Source organism: Drosophila ficusphila, unplaced genomic scaffold (assembly GCF_018152265.1).
Source record: "Drosophila ficusphila isolate 14025-0441.05 unplaced genomic scaffold, ASM1815226v1 contig_106, whole genome shotgun sequence".
In the NCBI taxonomy this organism is placed as follows: Eukaryota; Metazoa; Arthropoda; class Insecta; order Diptera; family Drosophilidae; genus Drosophila; species Drosophila ficusphila.
In genome coordinates, this window is record NW_025063993.1 from 5,042,428 (window position 1) to 5,058,906 (window position 16,479).

At 38.4% G+C, this 16,479-nt stretch overlaps 2 protein-coding genes across 2 annotated transcripts; one reads left to right on the plus strand and one right to left on the minus strand.

Annotated features, from left to right (window-relative positions):
* Positions 1–1,073: 1,073 nt before the first annotated feature.
* On the plus strand, positions 1,074–11,001 carry LOC108099879 (putative mediator of RNA polymerase II transcription subunit 26). The gene is made up of 2 exons (XM_017203531.2): positions 1,074–2,215; positions 6,103–11,001. Exon 2 carries the CDS (start codon positions 6,130–6,132, stop codon positions 8,560–8,562), a length of 2,433 nt encoding a protein of 810 aa, XP_017059020.1. The 5' UTR covers positions 1,074–2,215; positions 6,103–6,129; the 3' UTR covers positions 8,563–11,001.
* A 4,004-nt stretch (positions 11,002–15,005) lies between these two features.
* On the minus strand, positions 15,006–16,339 carry LOC108099740 (selenoprotein F). Its single transcript, XM_017203365.2, has 3 exons — positions 16,212–16,339; positions 16,038–16,156; positions 15,006–15,711 (listed from the first exon to the last, which is right to left on the minus strand). Exons 1-3 carry the CDS (start codon positions 16,248–16,250, stop codon positions 15,333–15,335), a joined length of 537 nt encoding a protein of 178 aa, XP_017058854.1. The 5' UTR covers positions 16,251–16,339; the 3' UTR covers positions 15,006–15,332.
* Between the last annotated feature and the right edge of the window lie 140 nt (positions 16,340–16,479).

Genomic DNA, 16,479 nt, shown 5'->3' on the forward strand with positions numbered 1-16,479 from the left:
TTGAATGTGTTAGTTGATGCAATTTAAATCCTAAAAAGGGAATCCAAATCATTTTTGATTATTTATTCTAGCTTCTGATGGGCATTTGAAATTGCATTGCTTTTTATTTGATTGCCTCTTATTTTTATAAAATAAACAAGATAAAGTTAACACTATGTATTTTAATTTGGTAAGCAATTTAGAGCAGCTTAAACCTTAAATGTAACTAGTCGAACTTTTTTTCTTGATTGTTGCGTTTGCTAATGGAAAAACTTTTGTTTATTTTACATGCATATATGACAAAATTCGCAATTTAACGCCGAGTGTTTATGAATTTACGCTTTCTTTTTGTTTTTGTTTAAGAAAATGCCTACGTATTCCATAAATTTAACATCTAGAAAAGGAGTGCTATTTAAAAATATTTCTAAAATTTTAATTTCCAAATTAAAAAGAAAAGCTAATAAAAATGTTTCATTGTACTACTTTGATTATCCATAAATTGAAGTGTAAAAAATATAAGTATGTATCTTAAAGTTCCTTAATGAAAAATATGTTTGGTGTGTTTTAGAAATACATTTTACTTACATTTTTTTAAACAGCTTCTTCCTCGTGTGACAAAGATTATTAACACAAAACACGACTCTCGCAACTTAAACTTTTTAAACCGTTATTTGCCGTTACAGATTTCCTATTTATTAGTGCAGACACCTTCCCGAAACAGAAGCAAAAGCAATGACACCTTACAAAAATGTCATTAAGTAAGGACACTCACCGATACATAATTTTTATTTTTGAAAACGAATCGATATTTTAGATCTATGAACAATCATATTAGTACCCTTCCAATTTGAACTTTTTTGGTAAAGTTTCAAATACCGTTTCTCAGTTCTTACACTGTTACTCTCCAAAACAATCAGTCAGAAACAGTTAAAATTATATATTGAGATTATAAAATTGATTTATAACTTGGCTTTAAATATTTATTATCTTCACTTTCTCTTAATTTATGTGTAAAAATATCGGCAAAAAGTTTTGGCTCCACTATCGATACACCACCCACTCTAGGTGGCAACCCTAACCAGCGAATATTTGGGGAGAACGCACACAAGCGACCCGGCCACACTGCGCTGCAATGTTCTCAGCAGCAGAGGAAAAATATGAGAAAAAGTGGAAAAATAACAAAACAAACGGGCAAAAAACGTTGAAAAACGCGACGCGCAATTGTAGAACGAGTGCACGACAAACGAGTGATTAGAACGGCGTGCGCGAAAAAGCGGAAAAAGCACCCAAACCAAAGCGAAAAAAGTAAAGAGCCCATCATCACAGCGACGAAGATGAGCGAAGAAGAAGAAGCAAGGCAGCAGCAGCAGCAATAATAAGTTGTTCTCTGTGCGAGTGAGAGAGTGCAGCAGAGCAAAATAGGGGCATAAAAAACGCAAAATAAACGAAAATAAAAATACGAGATTGCTGCGAAGTGAGTGTGCACAACGGTATAAGTCCCGTTGCCCGCAAAAATCTACCGCCCCGCTAGCTAGTGTGTGTGCCTATCGGTGTATGTGTGTGCGTGTGAGTTGGTGAGATTTCCCATTGGTGTGCGAAAAACAAAAGCCAAAAAATCGGAGCAAAGAATATATAGAAATCAAGGAAATGCAATATAGAATCGGCTGTCGCCGCCGCTGCTGCTGCGTGCTGTAATCCCAATTGGACTCCCAATTGGAGACAGTGTCTCTGTGTATGTGCGTGTGTCCGTGTGAAAAGAGGTCAAAGGCGCAACCAAAGTTTTTCACTTTTCATGCGGTAACCAAAAAAAAAATAGCGCAAAAAGTGCCAACCAGCTGAGAGCGCAAAATACAAAAAAAAAACAACGTCGCAGTTTTGCGTTAAAACAATAAACCTGTCCAAGTGTGCGTGCGCGTGCGGCTGTGTGTGCGTGTAAGAGCGAAGCGAAATAACGCAAAAAAAACCATCAGTTGTTAAAATAATCCCCCGACAAACCGATTTTCGGATTTAACAACTCTCGGCTCGCAAACAACTCAAAATCAAATCTGGTTTTATCAGGCGACGCAAAAAAAAAAAAACACAAAAGGCCATAACCACAACAAAAACAAAAAAAAAAAGCGCCAAAAATTAAATTCTTCTGTATGAGGTTTTAATCAAGCAAGAATTCAATTTGCATAGCAGAAGAGCGACAGAGAGAGCAAAACATCCAATTGGAGTTAGCGGCGAACGAGAAACTGTAAGTAATACCTCGGCCCCTCCCCCTCTTTAGCGTTCGTTTTGTTTTGCCGCCTCTTTGCTTTGCGCACAGTTCTGCTAACGTTTTTCCCCTTTTTTCTCATTTTCCTTTCAACTGTTGCGGTTGCGCCTCGCGATAAATAAACAAACATCAGAAATTATTCAAAAACTCTTGGGAATGCGCGTGGCAGCAAAATAACCGTTTGATAAGCGATTCTCAGGAGACAAATCAAAGAAAGAGGTGATAAGAAAACCGAAAAGCCGAGAGGATAAATCGAGAAAGAGAGCTGCTAAAAAATAGGCCATTCACACTCTCTTGCAGTGAAAGAAAAATTGATAGCTCAAAAATATTTATTTAGCTTTAGTTTGATTACAAAAAGAGAAAGTTGGCACCATACATTTTATTGTGATATGTAGTTAATATAATCTTCAAAAAAATCGCAGTAGTTAAATTCGAATCTAGCCACTTTAAAATATGTATAACCTAAAAATTTCCAATGTTATCATCATCGGTAAAAACAAAATTAAATATCTACTTTAAGGGTCATAACTATTTGGAGTTATGTGTGATATTTTGTCTGTTGTCAATGGACTCTAATTTTTATCAGTCGCAGTGTATTAAAAATTATTAAATGTCAATATCGATTCGTGGGAATATTTCCGCTTTGCCCAATAGCACCCCTCCCTTTAAATACCTACCCCCCAAAAAATCCACTCCCTCCCAAAAAATATTATCTACCTTTGTTTAGTTTGAGGCGTGCTCAGCCTTTTTATGGCCGCTTCGGCTAAAAGTGTGAGTCGCATTTAAAATCTCTTTGCTCCTGCATCGCGGTTAAGCTATAATGGGATTTACACTTCCGATATTTGCCTGGATTACTCATCGCATAGCCTTTTAAAACGATATAAAAATGGTCATGATTTGGGGCTAATTTAAATCTGAATAAGAACCCTTATTGGGATATTGATTAGTAAGAACTATACATACATACATACATACATAGGTAACAATTTTTATTAGGAAACTACAGTTTAGATTTTGTAGGGCACAACATTTATATTCTGACAATATTTCACATAACTTAATCTAAAGGTGCCAAACTTATACATACTTCAATTCACTGTATTTAATCTTATTTTATAATTTACAAAGAACCTTTAAAAAAATAGTATATTAAGATAACGTATTTTCAAAAGTCAATTTAAGATTGGTTAACTCTTTATTAATTTTTTTTTTCTGTTGGCGTATTAGCTCTTTTTAATATTTTTGGCAAGCCCATGTTACTCTTGCAGTTAAAACAAATGCTTACTTTTAAATGTTATTATAATATCAGGTTGTTTGCTTTTATATATATGTTTTTGATTTGCATAAAACTGTCATGAAAATACAATTACTATACTACTCTTTCACACTCAGAATAAAGAAAAAAGTTATTAATATGAATCAGCATTTAGCTGGAATTAACACGTCTACAACTTAACGACAATAGTCTTTTTATTTAGTTTATCAACATTGTAGGTTCAGCACTAGTTCTAAGAAACTCCCATGAAAATAAATAAAATAAGAAATAAACAGAAACGAAGACGAGGAAAATGATGTATTGAAATTAACTTACAAATTAAGGCTTCCTTATAGGAATTACCCTAATCGATTTAATTGAGTATTCTTTTCTTCAACTACACAAGAAATCGATAACAGTAAGTAAATTAGCTAATCGTCGAAATTAATGAGGGCTTGAATTAGGGGTTGAGTTTAATATGTGTGTGGGAACTTTAGATGCTCGTTCAGTAAGCGGTAGGGTGTATGTATCTTCGTCAATGTGTGTTCCAAGATTTCAATATTTTTGATGAGTTTAAATTTATCTTCTTTTTTTACTTAAGAGAAGTCTTTAGATGTGTTTTGTTGGTTCACTTATATTGTTATACCTGTATATGTATGTTTTTACCGAATGCAGTGTTACCAAAAACAATTTGTATATTTGTATATATTTTTTGAGTAAAAGTAAAATTTAAACGCTTTTAAGTCTTAAAAGTTATCCAAATAATCTTTTTAAAGTCGGACTCAGATCAGAAACAAATACATATACATATTAAAAATTTTAAAACATTAAATCAGCAATTAAAAACTATAAATTTAGCAAAATTGTTGAATGAGTATTTGAGATTTCATTTTGAATTATCTTTATATATGTATATAACCTTAACTTTATAACTTTAATGTTTAATTTTCTATACATGTTATTATTAACTTTAATTAAATCATTGATGGTAGAAAACCTTTTTTTAATTTATTGGGGTTAAGTTAAAATCGGCTCACATTAAACTAAAGTTGTTATATTAATTTGTTTTTAATTATATAGATAGTAACGATTACCTAGTCGATTATTTGTACGTACAAAGCCAATTTTCCATATTTATTCATAATTTTAATTTATCGGGAACTATTTCTTTTCGAAGTACTATATACATGAGCATATGTGTTCGTACATGAGTTTTGCTTTTGATAAGAACACTACCTAAAATTACCCATCCTAGAACCCTTATTTTCTTTGCAAAAGATAAATATCAAATTTTGATTTTGGCCTACTTGGATTTATTTGAGCGGTGATTACCCACATTTTCAGACTTTTGTCAACACATCAGCCATGTCAACCTCATCATCATCGATTGAAGCTCATCTAAAAGTTGTCAAAAGTTGCGGAACTGGTTTATGGTTTTTAGTCTAAAGAGGAAGCCACAAATATTTGGAGCATAATATTAGCTTGATTTTTCTTTTTTTGGAACAACGTGGCTTAAAGTTGTTTTTAAAATGCCCTTCGTATATTAAAAAAAAAAAAGAAAAACGAAAACAATGAGCATCAACTTTGCACTGCCGCGAAACCGGAATAAATTAATGCAAAAAAAAAAAAAAGATTATTTCGTTTGCTACGCAATTCGCGGCATTTGCATAATGCAGCTCTGCAGGTGCCGACGAAAAGCCGCCCCCTGGTAAACCCCGTTCTCCCAAAACGATATACCCAAACCCAAACCCAAACAGTCGCTTTCAGAACTATAAAAACTTGTTGTCTGCCCTGCTCGTCGCTTTTTCCCGCCCTTTTTGAACACTCGGCAGATATATGTATGTATGTATGTATGTACACATGTTCGTACATATGACACTCGTTATGCAATGGCATTGAAATCGAGTGAGAGAGGGCCGCGAGACCGGGACAACCGGGCAAACATTACTACGCATGGCGTGGACCTGAATCCGAACCCGAATCGGCATCGCCATCGCCATCGCCATCGGAATACGACTGGAAGTCGGCCAAACGGCGAATGTTTTGTATCTGTATCTGGCTTATCAGCAAACCGCTCGACTGACAAATTGATAAAAACAAGAATGGGGAGAGGTTCGGGGCTAACTTACTTACGGGTGGATGCCGCCCCCCTGTCAAAACATTTCCATGCCCTTCGCCGGCAGATAAAAAGGCAGGGGGATAAAGGTGTGCGCTCAGGGAGCGGAAATGCCTTGAGATGGATGAGCTAGCTTATGGCAACAGATTGCAGACTACACCTTTTCACCGCTCCACAATGGACTGAGATAAAGGTGTTTCGATTTTAAGATTTATTTATTCGTTACTTTGGCTAAGTTATTAACTCCGTATATTCCATAACAGGGTATATTCAATTTCATGTTTATTTACTTGAGTCATATATGTATACTATTTGTTTATTTGTAATCAAACAGACTTAATTACTTGCTAATTAAATTAGATAGGATAGATATGAGGTGACCAGTATCACATATTATCTTTTAGCTCTATAGGAAAAGGCAAAGCGAATACCAAACTTACTCGAACATGTTAAATTCACTTAGTTAATGATTAACTCTCCCCTACTTTCAAACAGATTCCTTCGGCAGACACATTCTCCACAATGGCCAATCCGCGCAAGTTCAGCGAGAAGATCGCGCTGCAGAAGCAAAAGCAGGCGGAGGGCACGGCGGAGTTCGAGCAGATTATGAAGGAGGTGCACGCGACGAAGCGGGACGAACCGACGACCAACCAAAAGATCCTGGAGTGCCTGGGCGGCGGGCATGAGTTGAGCCAGTCCTCGCAGGGAGGCGGCAACGGGTCCGGAGGTGGAGGCAGTGGCTCCGGCAGTGGAGCCAGCGGTGGCGGTGCCTCGCCCGACGGTTTGGGTGGCGGCGGTGGAGGTGGGAGTCCTCGGGAGTCCCGGGGACGGAGTATGGGCGTGGGTCCCATGCGGAGACCCTCGGAGCGGAAGCAGGATCGCTCGCCCTACGGCAGCAGCAGCAGCACGCAACAAGCCCTGGACAACGGCCAACTGAACCCGAATCTACTCGGCCCACCCATGGCGGACAGCCTGAGTCGACGCTCCAACTCCGATTCTATGCTCTTCCAGACCGCGCTAGTGGCGGGCCTCGACAACAACACGTACCCCAACTACCAGCAGCAGCAACATCAGCAGCAGCAACCGGGCCAACAAAGATCTCACTCGCCGCACCATGGGATTAACAGGACATTGAGTCCGCAGGCGCAGCGCAGGAAGTCACCCCTGTTGCAGCCCCACCACCTGCAACTGCACCAGCAGCAGCAACAACTGCAGCAGCAGCACCAGCTGCACCAGCAACTGCAGATGCAGCAGCTGCAACAGCAACACCAGCAGCTGCAGCAACAGACCACGCCATACAACAACGCCAAATTCGTGAACCAAGTGTTCCGGCCGCTGCAGGATCAGGCCAACTTTGCCAACACCGGCTCCCTGCCCGATCTCACGGCCCTTCAGAACTACGCACCCCAGCAGCAGCAACAGTCCCATCAGCAGCAACAGCAGCAGCAGCATCAGCAACAACAGCAGCAGCAGCAACAGTTGCAACGAACCCTGTCGCCAGTCATGTCGCCGCACAACCACCGCCTTGAGCGGGATCAATCGCCAAGTCCGTTTAGTCCGGCGGGTGGAGGAAGTGGAGCTGGTCCTGGGTCGCCCTATCAGCAGCAGCAGCACTCACCCACCGGCAACACGCAACAACAGCCGCAGCAGCAGCAGCAGCAACAACCAAGTGGTTCGCCGCACCTGTCCTTCACCAACCTGGCCACCACCCAGGCAGCGGTCTCCACATTTAATCCGCTGCCAACGCTGGGACCGCACAATGCCACCGACTACCGCCAGCCACCGAATCCGCCAAGTCCACGCTCGTCGCCCGGCTTGCTGAGCAGTGTTTCGGCCACGGACCTGCACTCGAGTGCGCCGGCCAGTCCGATACGCCAGCAGCAACATGCGCAGCAGCAGCAACAGCAGCAGCAGCAGCAACAACAGCAGCAGCAACAGGCGCACCAGCAACAGCAACAGTTTGATAACTCGTACAACAGTCTGAATACCTCGTTTCACAATCAGTTTGAGGGCTTCTCGCTGGGCGACAGCAATTCCTCGCCGGAGCACCCGGTTTTTTCCGAGTATGTGGCCCTGGACTTTGACGACCTGAGTGGTGGTGGAGGCTCAGCGGGTGGCGGTGGCAGCAATGGAGGTGGCCTGACCAACGGCTACCCCAAGCAGGAGATGCTGGACTTCAGTGAGCTGAGCGGCAGTCCGGAGGCGAGCGGGAACAACAACCTTTTGCGGAGGGGAGTGAGCAACTTGAACAACAACGGGTTGAGCAACGGCATCGGGTCGACGCACAATGGCAGCACAAATCTGAACGGAGCGGGGAACAACAATAGCAGTAGCGGCGGTGGCCCGACGCAGGATCCCCTGGGCATAACGGCTTCTCCTGTTCCCTCACCCTTGGGTGGCCCCAGTTCACCGCTACCGATACCCATGGTATCGGCTCAGGGGTCGCCTCAGCAGCAACATCACCACCACCACCACCATCAGCAGCAGCAGCAACAGCATCATCAGCAGCATCAGCAGCCGCACCATCAGCAGCAGCAGTTGTCGCTATCTCTGCACCATTCGCCGCATCATTCGCCGATGCATTCGCCGCACCATGGTAATTCCCCGCTCTCGAGCAGCTCGCCAGTGAGTCACAATAGCTGCTCCAACTCCAATGTGGTGATGAACCATCATCATCAGCTACAGCAACAGCAGCAACAACAACAGCAGCAACAACAACATCTCCTCCAGCAACTCCACCTTCAGGGATCCTCGCAAAGTCAAACGCCAACCACAGCGAATATACCCTCGATTATCTTTAGTGATTACTCGTCAACCGGGGACTATTCCTTCGACTCACTTGATCTGGACCTGGGCCCGATAGACGAAGCCGGGATGCAGATCTTGTCCGACCAAAGCCCCATCATGATCGCCAATCCCAACATCGAGGATAGTTTTCGGCGCGACCTCAACTGATACTATGAGGAGGCTGTTGCGGCCATCGAAAGCGGAGTGTTGCTAGAGGAGGACTACCAGGAGCTGCTGGGATCGGATGTGCTGGCGGATGAGCAGGTGGCCACCGTGGATAGCGCCACACTGCCGGCAGCAGCAGCAGCAGTAGTGGGAACAGTTGGAGAGGCAGCCGCAGTTAGCGACAAGGACAAAAAGGATCTGGAAGTGGTGGAGTTGTTGGTGTCCGGCGTGATGGATGACTTAGTGGACTCCAGTGACCTCGACGAGGAGGTTCGCAACTTCTTCTTCTAGGCTGTAAGCCCTTTTACGATTTCGCCGCTATCACAACTGTTGGAATTTTCAATTTCTAACGTAAATATGAGGAAGTGAATTAAGAGTCTTTTGAGTACTTCCACTTAGATTTCCCCGATTAAATGCCATATTACTTAAGGTCATGATTCACAAGCTTAATGTGAAGTAATTTAAATTCGGAAACTTTGACAAGGGGTGTGTAAAGTTCAAAATATGATATTAATTTACTTCCGCAAATTCATGCTGAAACTGACATTTTTAACAGGCCTCAATATTGTTATCTCGTTATCGCCCGTGCTTTCGTAGCTAGCTCTTAGCTCTTAGAAAAAAGCATAAAAAAAAATGAAATGAAATGAAATGAAATGAATCGTTAACCCCTAAGTGTACTTGAGTGTCTTTTTACACCCTCTTTCCTCAAAATCCCTAGCACCCCTGAAAAAGCGAAACATATTTTACAGCGAGTCTCAGATTTTACTTAACTACGCACATAAGTCACTATACAATTTATACACTTAAGCTCTAGTTTCTGTATATAATACAATACCTAATGGGAAGAAGCAAAAAGGATTGAAACCAAAAAGTGTCTTAGACCAACGACCAAAATTATATTCTCCATACGAAAACGAAGAAAGCTGAGAGGAGGAAGGACTTAGAACAGCGCCTCTGAGCAAAAAAAATACCTTCAACACTATATGCCATCTAATCTGTTTTCGTTTGTTTGTTTGATCCAGATAAATAGCTAGCTAATTACGCATGTGTGTGCATCTGTAAAACCCTATGAATATTATAATCCCAATGTGCCGTCGAAGCAATTACTAGAGTTTAAGAAGCCGATATCGAAACCGATCCCTCAGTGCTGTAAAGTCTTCAAATCCCCCTTCCCCGCGAAAATTGTTCGAATACAAAACGATAGATAGATGTATTTTCGAGATCCTTCTTCATCAACGCAGTATCACAAACTAAACGAGTATATAACCGTACAGACATACGCATATACATATATATAGCAAAATATATCTACTGATGTGTAGTTAATAGTCCAGGCACAAGTGTAGCTCACAATCGGAATTAAGTTCCAGTGTCCTGCTCAGACAAACTTTACGAAACCAACCAGAATCAAAAGCAAACTCAAAAGAAAGCTAAAGAAATTTTTACAAGTCTTTAACAAATAGTAGATAGGTTTTTTTCCAAAAACGTTTTCCAAACACTTAATTATCGAGCATGGAACTACGACTACTACCACAATACCCGATCCAATTTAAGCCCGTTGTCTCTTCAAGTCATTTTTATTACGAAAGTAAAAAAAAATTAAGAATCAAATCAAAGAAAGCTTTATGGCATGCAACCAACAATAAGGAGAATGGATTGGCTAGGAGAGTGCGATCCTAAACCCTGCATAATAATTACTGTTTATAAATAACAAATCCCCTTAAATCACACACAAATCATTGAGTCTAAATTTACTTAATAAATGTAACAAAAACTTAAAAAATTGAACAAAAAAAATAAACAAAACTAAATAGCTTCAAAAGTGCAAAGATAAAATGTTTTATTTAAATCGAGTACCAGAACTTCTTATACATATACATAAATATACAATATAATGTTTAATATTAGTAACAAAAATGTTTTTGCTAATAAAGCCCCTACAAAAGATTTCCTTTTTCTAATTATCGATGTAAAACTAGTTATAAACTAAACTTAAAAGAGACGAGGTAAAACGAGAAAAAAAATTTACAAGCGACACACAAAAAAAAAGCGAAGAAAAAAGAAAAATACATATATAAATGTAATTTAAAAATGTAATTTATGTGGGAAACGCGCAAACATATATATAGATTGATAACATTTGTCTCTGCTGTTTTGTGTTAAAATAAACACCTAAATAAAAGAACTTGAAGAATTAAAATAATACTAGATAAGTGAGAGAGAAATGCTAATTATAAATTATACTATTATTATTATACGACATGTACTAAGTAATTGTGTATGTAATATATAATTACATTTATATTAAATTAACGGTACATCAACAGCAACAAGAAAACCCGCAAAACCGAGGAGAATAAGCCATAAGATTATATTCAATGTAATAACACAGTTATTTGTTTCAAATAAATCTTAAATTTGATTTTAAAGTCCAGAAAATAATGCATTAGTTTAAATTTCTGTATCGCAGATTTTTTTAGTAAGTGTGACTACAATCAGATCCTTTGGTCTTGACCAAACAGTTATATAAGTATTTTATATATACTGTATTGATATCTTAATTTTTAGGCTGTATTATAACCGAAATTGCTGCATTACAAAATGATTTTGCAATTTTGTATCTTTTTTATATTCTGTGTGCATTGAACGACAGTACTAACACCTGTTGTTCCAAAATTCCGTTTACGTGGGCGAATGCAGTTCTAGGTGTTGGAATAATAGCACGTAAAATTATGTAAATTTATAGAAAAATAGTAATCAAGCACATTTATTAAATGCTCAGCCACTCTCCGAAAGGAATGTGTGAGTGAGTAGTTTGTGTCTTTGTTAATAAGCGCGACGCAGTTTGTGTTTTGTGTGTGCTAAATTTAGTAGTCAAAGTTCAATGCGGAATACTGAGTAACTGGAGGAAGCACTACTGCTAAATACTCCTCTTTCGAATTCTACTACTTTTCTAGACAGCTTGGTACATATTTGCACATGTGCCGCGGTAGAGAGCGACAAATCGAGAGAACCGAGTAAGTAAAATATTAACATAAATGCGTAAGACGTCAGCTTGGCTTAATAAATAAAACAAGCAGGAAAATAAAACAAGCTGCTCGCGATTCCAAAATCAAGTTTCAGATCTTTCCAGCCAGAATCTTATAAACAAGAAAGAGAGCCAAGTCAAGAATTTAATAAGCTACAGAGAAAAAAAGTTGTATGTATGAAAAGATCAATTCAATTTAAATTGACTAAACTTAAATTGATAAAATTTAATTAATTTAGTTTAATTTATTAATTTGCCATTTTTCAAAAAGAAACCGAGACAAACTGAAATTTAATGATAATTTCTATATAAATTTTATAAAATTACATCTATTATAATGTCGGATACAATTTGAAAGGATTTCCAAGTTCGTAACAAGATCTTTTATTTTTTATACGATTACAGTTTTTCTCTGTTTCGGGAGGGTGGAGATCAAAAAAAGAAAGAGCGTGGGAGAACCGATAGCGGCGATATAACGGTAAAGGGCAATCCCCACATGTGGTAAGCCGAAAACAAACCGCCAATACAGTCAAGCCTCTTTGCCCAAAATCAATGTTATAGCTAAAATCGAAGCATTTTAATTGAAATGTTTTCGCTGGCTTTTATTGCTGTTTATGTTTACTTTTCGCACTCGTATGTTTAATTATAATGTTAACAGAGGTTGAGCGGCAGCAAACATCTTTCGGGGGGTACAACTGTACTAACTAAAAGTGCTGAAAACGAACGGAAAACGTTAGGGCGAGATAGCAAGATATTTATTATTATTTCGTGTTCATGTTGGACATTAATGAAGTGTTAAAATGGCATGAAATTAAATCTGCGAGTGTGAGTTAGCTGGAAGTGATGACGCTGTGACGATAACGTCATTATCGTTATCACCCCCAAGCCACTCGAAAGGCGCAAATGTTATCAGCACGAGAGCACCAACAGCAGATTTCAGTCCGCAATCCATACCCAGAATCGGCCGATATTATTCAGACCCAGCTTGGGGCCTCAGCTCCAGACAGCACACGGTATGTGCCCATGCTCCAATCTCTCCACTTCCCGGGGGGCCGATGGGGACATTGCCATTTCTATTGCGATACTGCAGTTTTGCTGTATTGCTATTGCTCTAGCCGCCAGCTGTACAATAATATGTACTTACATACAGTAGCGGTTAAAAAGTTAGAAACAACGGAACAAAAAAACGAGAAATAAGAAATGTTAACTTTCATTTGAAAAACTTGGTTACTGGCAGTTCGAAATTTTCTTGATTCTAAAATAAGTATTGCCTAACGATTATTTGTTGTTTATTTTAGTCAGCAAATATTTTATTGATGTTTCTTGCTGAATGGGTTCTGTAAAATTTGATTACTGATTTGAATTTTAAACTACACATTTTTTTGTTACCTTTCTGACGACAATTGTATAACCACGTACCAGACTACCTATATATGTACGATACGTATCGTAGTTTTTGCAACACCGACCAGTTGAATGCACCCCAGTTGCTTATATGGCACACAATTGATAAGAACGCAAGAGATTCTGGGATTCCAATTGTAATACGTCCTGGTGTGTGTGCGTGCGCAGGAGTAATCATAATAGCAAATAATTAGTATTGATTACAGCGCCTCGCCATTGATTGATAACACTGTGCAAAGCAGAATATGCTAATTTTTGCTTGAACGTCTAAAGCTTTTAATTATTCTTTTCAACTTATATAGTCATACAACTTCCATATTAACTTAATAAATTCAAAAATATATGAACTATTTTTCCTCTTGTAATTTTTAATAAAACAAAATTAATTTAAAACAAATTGTTTTATACATACAAAATACTGTGGAGTTATTTTTTACATATTAAGTCCATATATGTTTTCTTTTGTTTTGGACCCTACTCCTCCTGTATTTCATATCAGAAAACAAAAACAAATTTCCGTGGAATCCTTTAATAAATTTAGATGACTTGATTGCCTCTTCAAGGCGTGGCACGTGCCCTAAGTGCGTACATTTAGGAGTACATTGTCCTGTTTATATGTAAGTATGTTTGTATGTTTATGTTGTACATATATCCGTACGATGGGGTCTGCGTGTGATAGCAGCGGCTAAAAATAATTCGTACGCATCAGAGGGGCCCAGCATTGACGTTAGAGATTGGATTGGATTGTATTGGCACATGTATTAATGGTTGGTCGCATTGCATTCAAGGGCAACGTCGATAAAGGGTCCATCACAGTGGGCCAAAACCCTTTTATTTTGGTAGAAGATACCTTGGTACCATTGTGAAAAGCCGACTTTGATTACAACAACAAGCTACAAGGACAGCAAATAAGAAATACTAAAATAAATATGCATTGTAATGAAACGTAAACAGGCGATAGTGCAACGAGTTTATAAACAATTTTATTTGCTCTTCGCTCTCTGCCGCTCGCGCTGCTTTTGATGCTGTAATCAGTTGTAGAAAATTTAAATTATTATAAATTCATTATTCATTATGCTTATATTGAAAAATCACCTTTTTTATTTTTAGTCGAGTAACATTATAATTAAATATATTGTTCATTCTCAACCTAATTGTTTGTCTTGCCATATTTAAAAAAAAAATGATTTTTTTCTAATTTGTTTAATTTTGTTAAGCAGGTCAGACACAAATTGGTTAGCATTTTTATATTTTTTTTATCTTAACCAAATGTAGTTTGATTCTAATAAATTTTTTCCAAAATTGTATATTTCTAAAGTACGTTTTTACTTACTTTTGTCGCGAACTTGATTAAATTTTATTTAAATTAATTTAAACAACTGTTAGATGCTGATAATTGGCTAAAATTGCGAACTGTTTGCTCATGCGCAATATCCGGATAAAAACAAGACTATGAGAGCGGAAAAGAGCGATGTCAAGGCTGCGTCACACAACGGAAATAGACATCAGCTACGATTTTGGCGGGCATAAATATGTTATTTGCTGTTTCAGTTGCCACAATTACTCCAACAGGCTGATCAAATATTGATCAACTCCCCACCATGTGAGCCCACTACGTCACTACTGGCAGTCCCCAAAGGAGGTGGTGTTGGATTGTTTTGCCGGGGGGGAAGCACCCCTGTCATCTCTTGGCGATAAGCATTCCGGCCACAATGCCAAAACATTGTTGCCTCAGCCGGGAACTTTCCTTTCCGTCGATAACAAGATAACAAATAAAATGATTTCATTTAAATTTATGAATCAAGAACTCCCACGGCTGAGGCGTCGCATTGCAGTAGTAACCGAATCCGACTTACGGATGACTCTCAAACTGTATCTACAGCTTTTGGCAGAGGCGCGCTAAAAAGCTTAAAAACATATGTTCCAGCTTACTTGTGGAATGTGGTTTTAAAACTGTTTATGTTGACAAACATTTTTAATAAATAAGGGATAAATAATAAATATTCTAAACGTATACGTTTCTAGTGCTGGTATCAGTTTATTTAGAAAAAAGAAAGAAATGTATTGTGTATATTCTATTTAAATGTAAAATAAAGTTAATAATCTCATATTTTTTTACACCTTTGCGAATCCTCAGTTAGCTGCATTTTTATATAATTATATTCAATTTAAACTTTTTATGCAAAAAAAAAAATATATATAAAAATGATATCTTTAAATTTCAAAATTACCATATATTCAAATAAAAACTCAAAGATCTAGACTTATATGTTTAAAATGGTGGTTTGATTTATAGAATTACTACGGAATTTATTGATCTACTAATTTCGCATTGTTAAATTCAGATCTTATTGGTGCGCAGATAATCGTCCTCATCGTCTCCATCGGCATCTTCCACCACGCTGTATGAACTCTTGCCAGCACCATCCTTTGCCAAATGCGTCTCAAAGAACTCCTCCACGGTGTCAGTGTTCCACTTGGTGATGGAAAGCGTCTCCTGAACTTTACCACTGGCATCGAGGAGCTTGACTACGGGATCCAAACCTCTTACGTACTTGATCTGCAGGTTAGGGAATTTGGCGGGCCGGCCGCTTTGGATGAAGGCCTGAATTTGTGGGTAGGCCCGGAACTTGCAGGTGCACACCTCCAAAATTGCCTTGGCATAGGTCCGTTGGACAGCCGGCTGTTGATCCAAAGTACAGCATTGCTTGCAATGGGGTCTAGAAATATACGATTCACATTTTAAGATTTCTTTAAATCAGTTTTCCGACATATCATGGTTTTAGTTATAAAATGAAGATAAATAATAATGAGAAAAGTTAGTCAACATGGAAAATGTGGAGATATTTTGTGGTATTCTAGAAAGTATTTGTAAGTAATGTATGTACATACATATGTAAGTATTTTAGGTTTCTGGTGATAACAACTTAAAGGACTTCAGTATAACTTGTGTCATGTATGTATTAAACGTTTAGATCAGTTTCCTTTTTTCAATGTATATTACTGTGTTTTAAAAAATCCATAAATAATATTTTGGTCTATTTACTTTAAAGTATCCAGTCCAAAATCATCAAGTTTGTCGCAACTGGAGCACATCAGTTGTGCTTTGATAAAACCCAACTCCCGGCACTCAGCGGCCGTCATTTCGGCATAGATTTGCTGGCACTAAATAGCATAAAATATATTAGATTCACTTATTTTTGAAGCTGCATCAACTCACATTTAGGGCCAGCATGAGAAAGACCACAAAATACTGCATGTTAAGGTGTAAATTAATATAAAACCTAATTAAATTTACTACGTCCACGTCGTTGTTTACAATTTTTTCTTAGCTTAGTGATGGTAAGAATGGCTTGGCAAAATGTGCAGACATTTTTATCGATTGCTATTAGTTCTTCCATTTGTGGTTTTTAAGAATAACCGTTTTGTCTAGACTCTAGAGAAAATAGAAACTAAGCTTATCAAAAGATGATTCCCAGAATTTACCA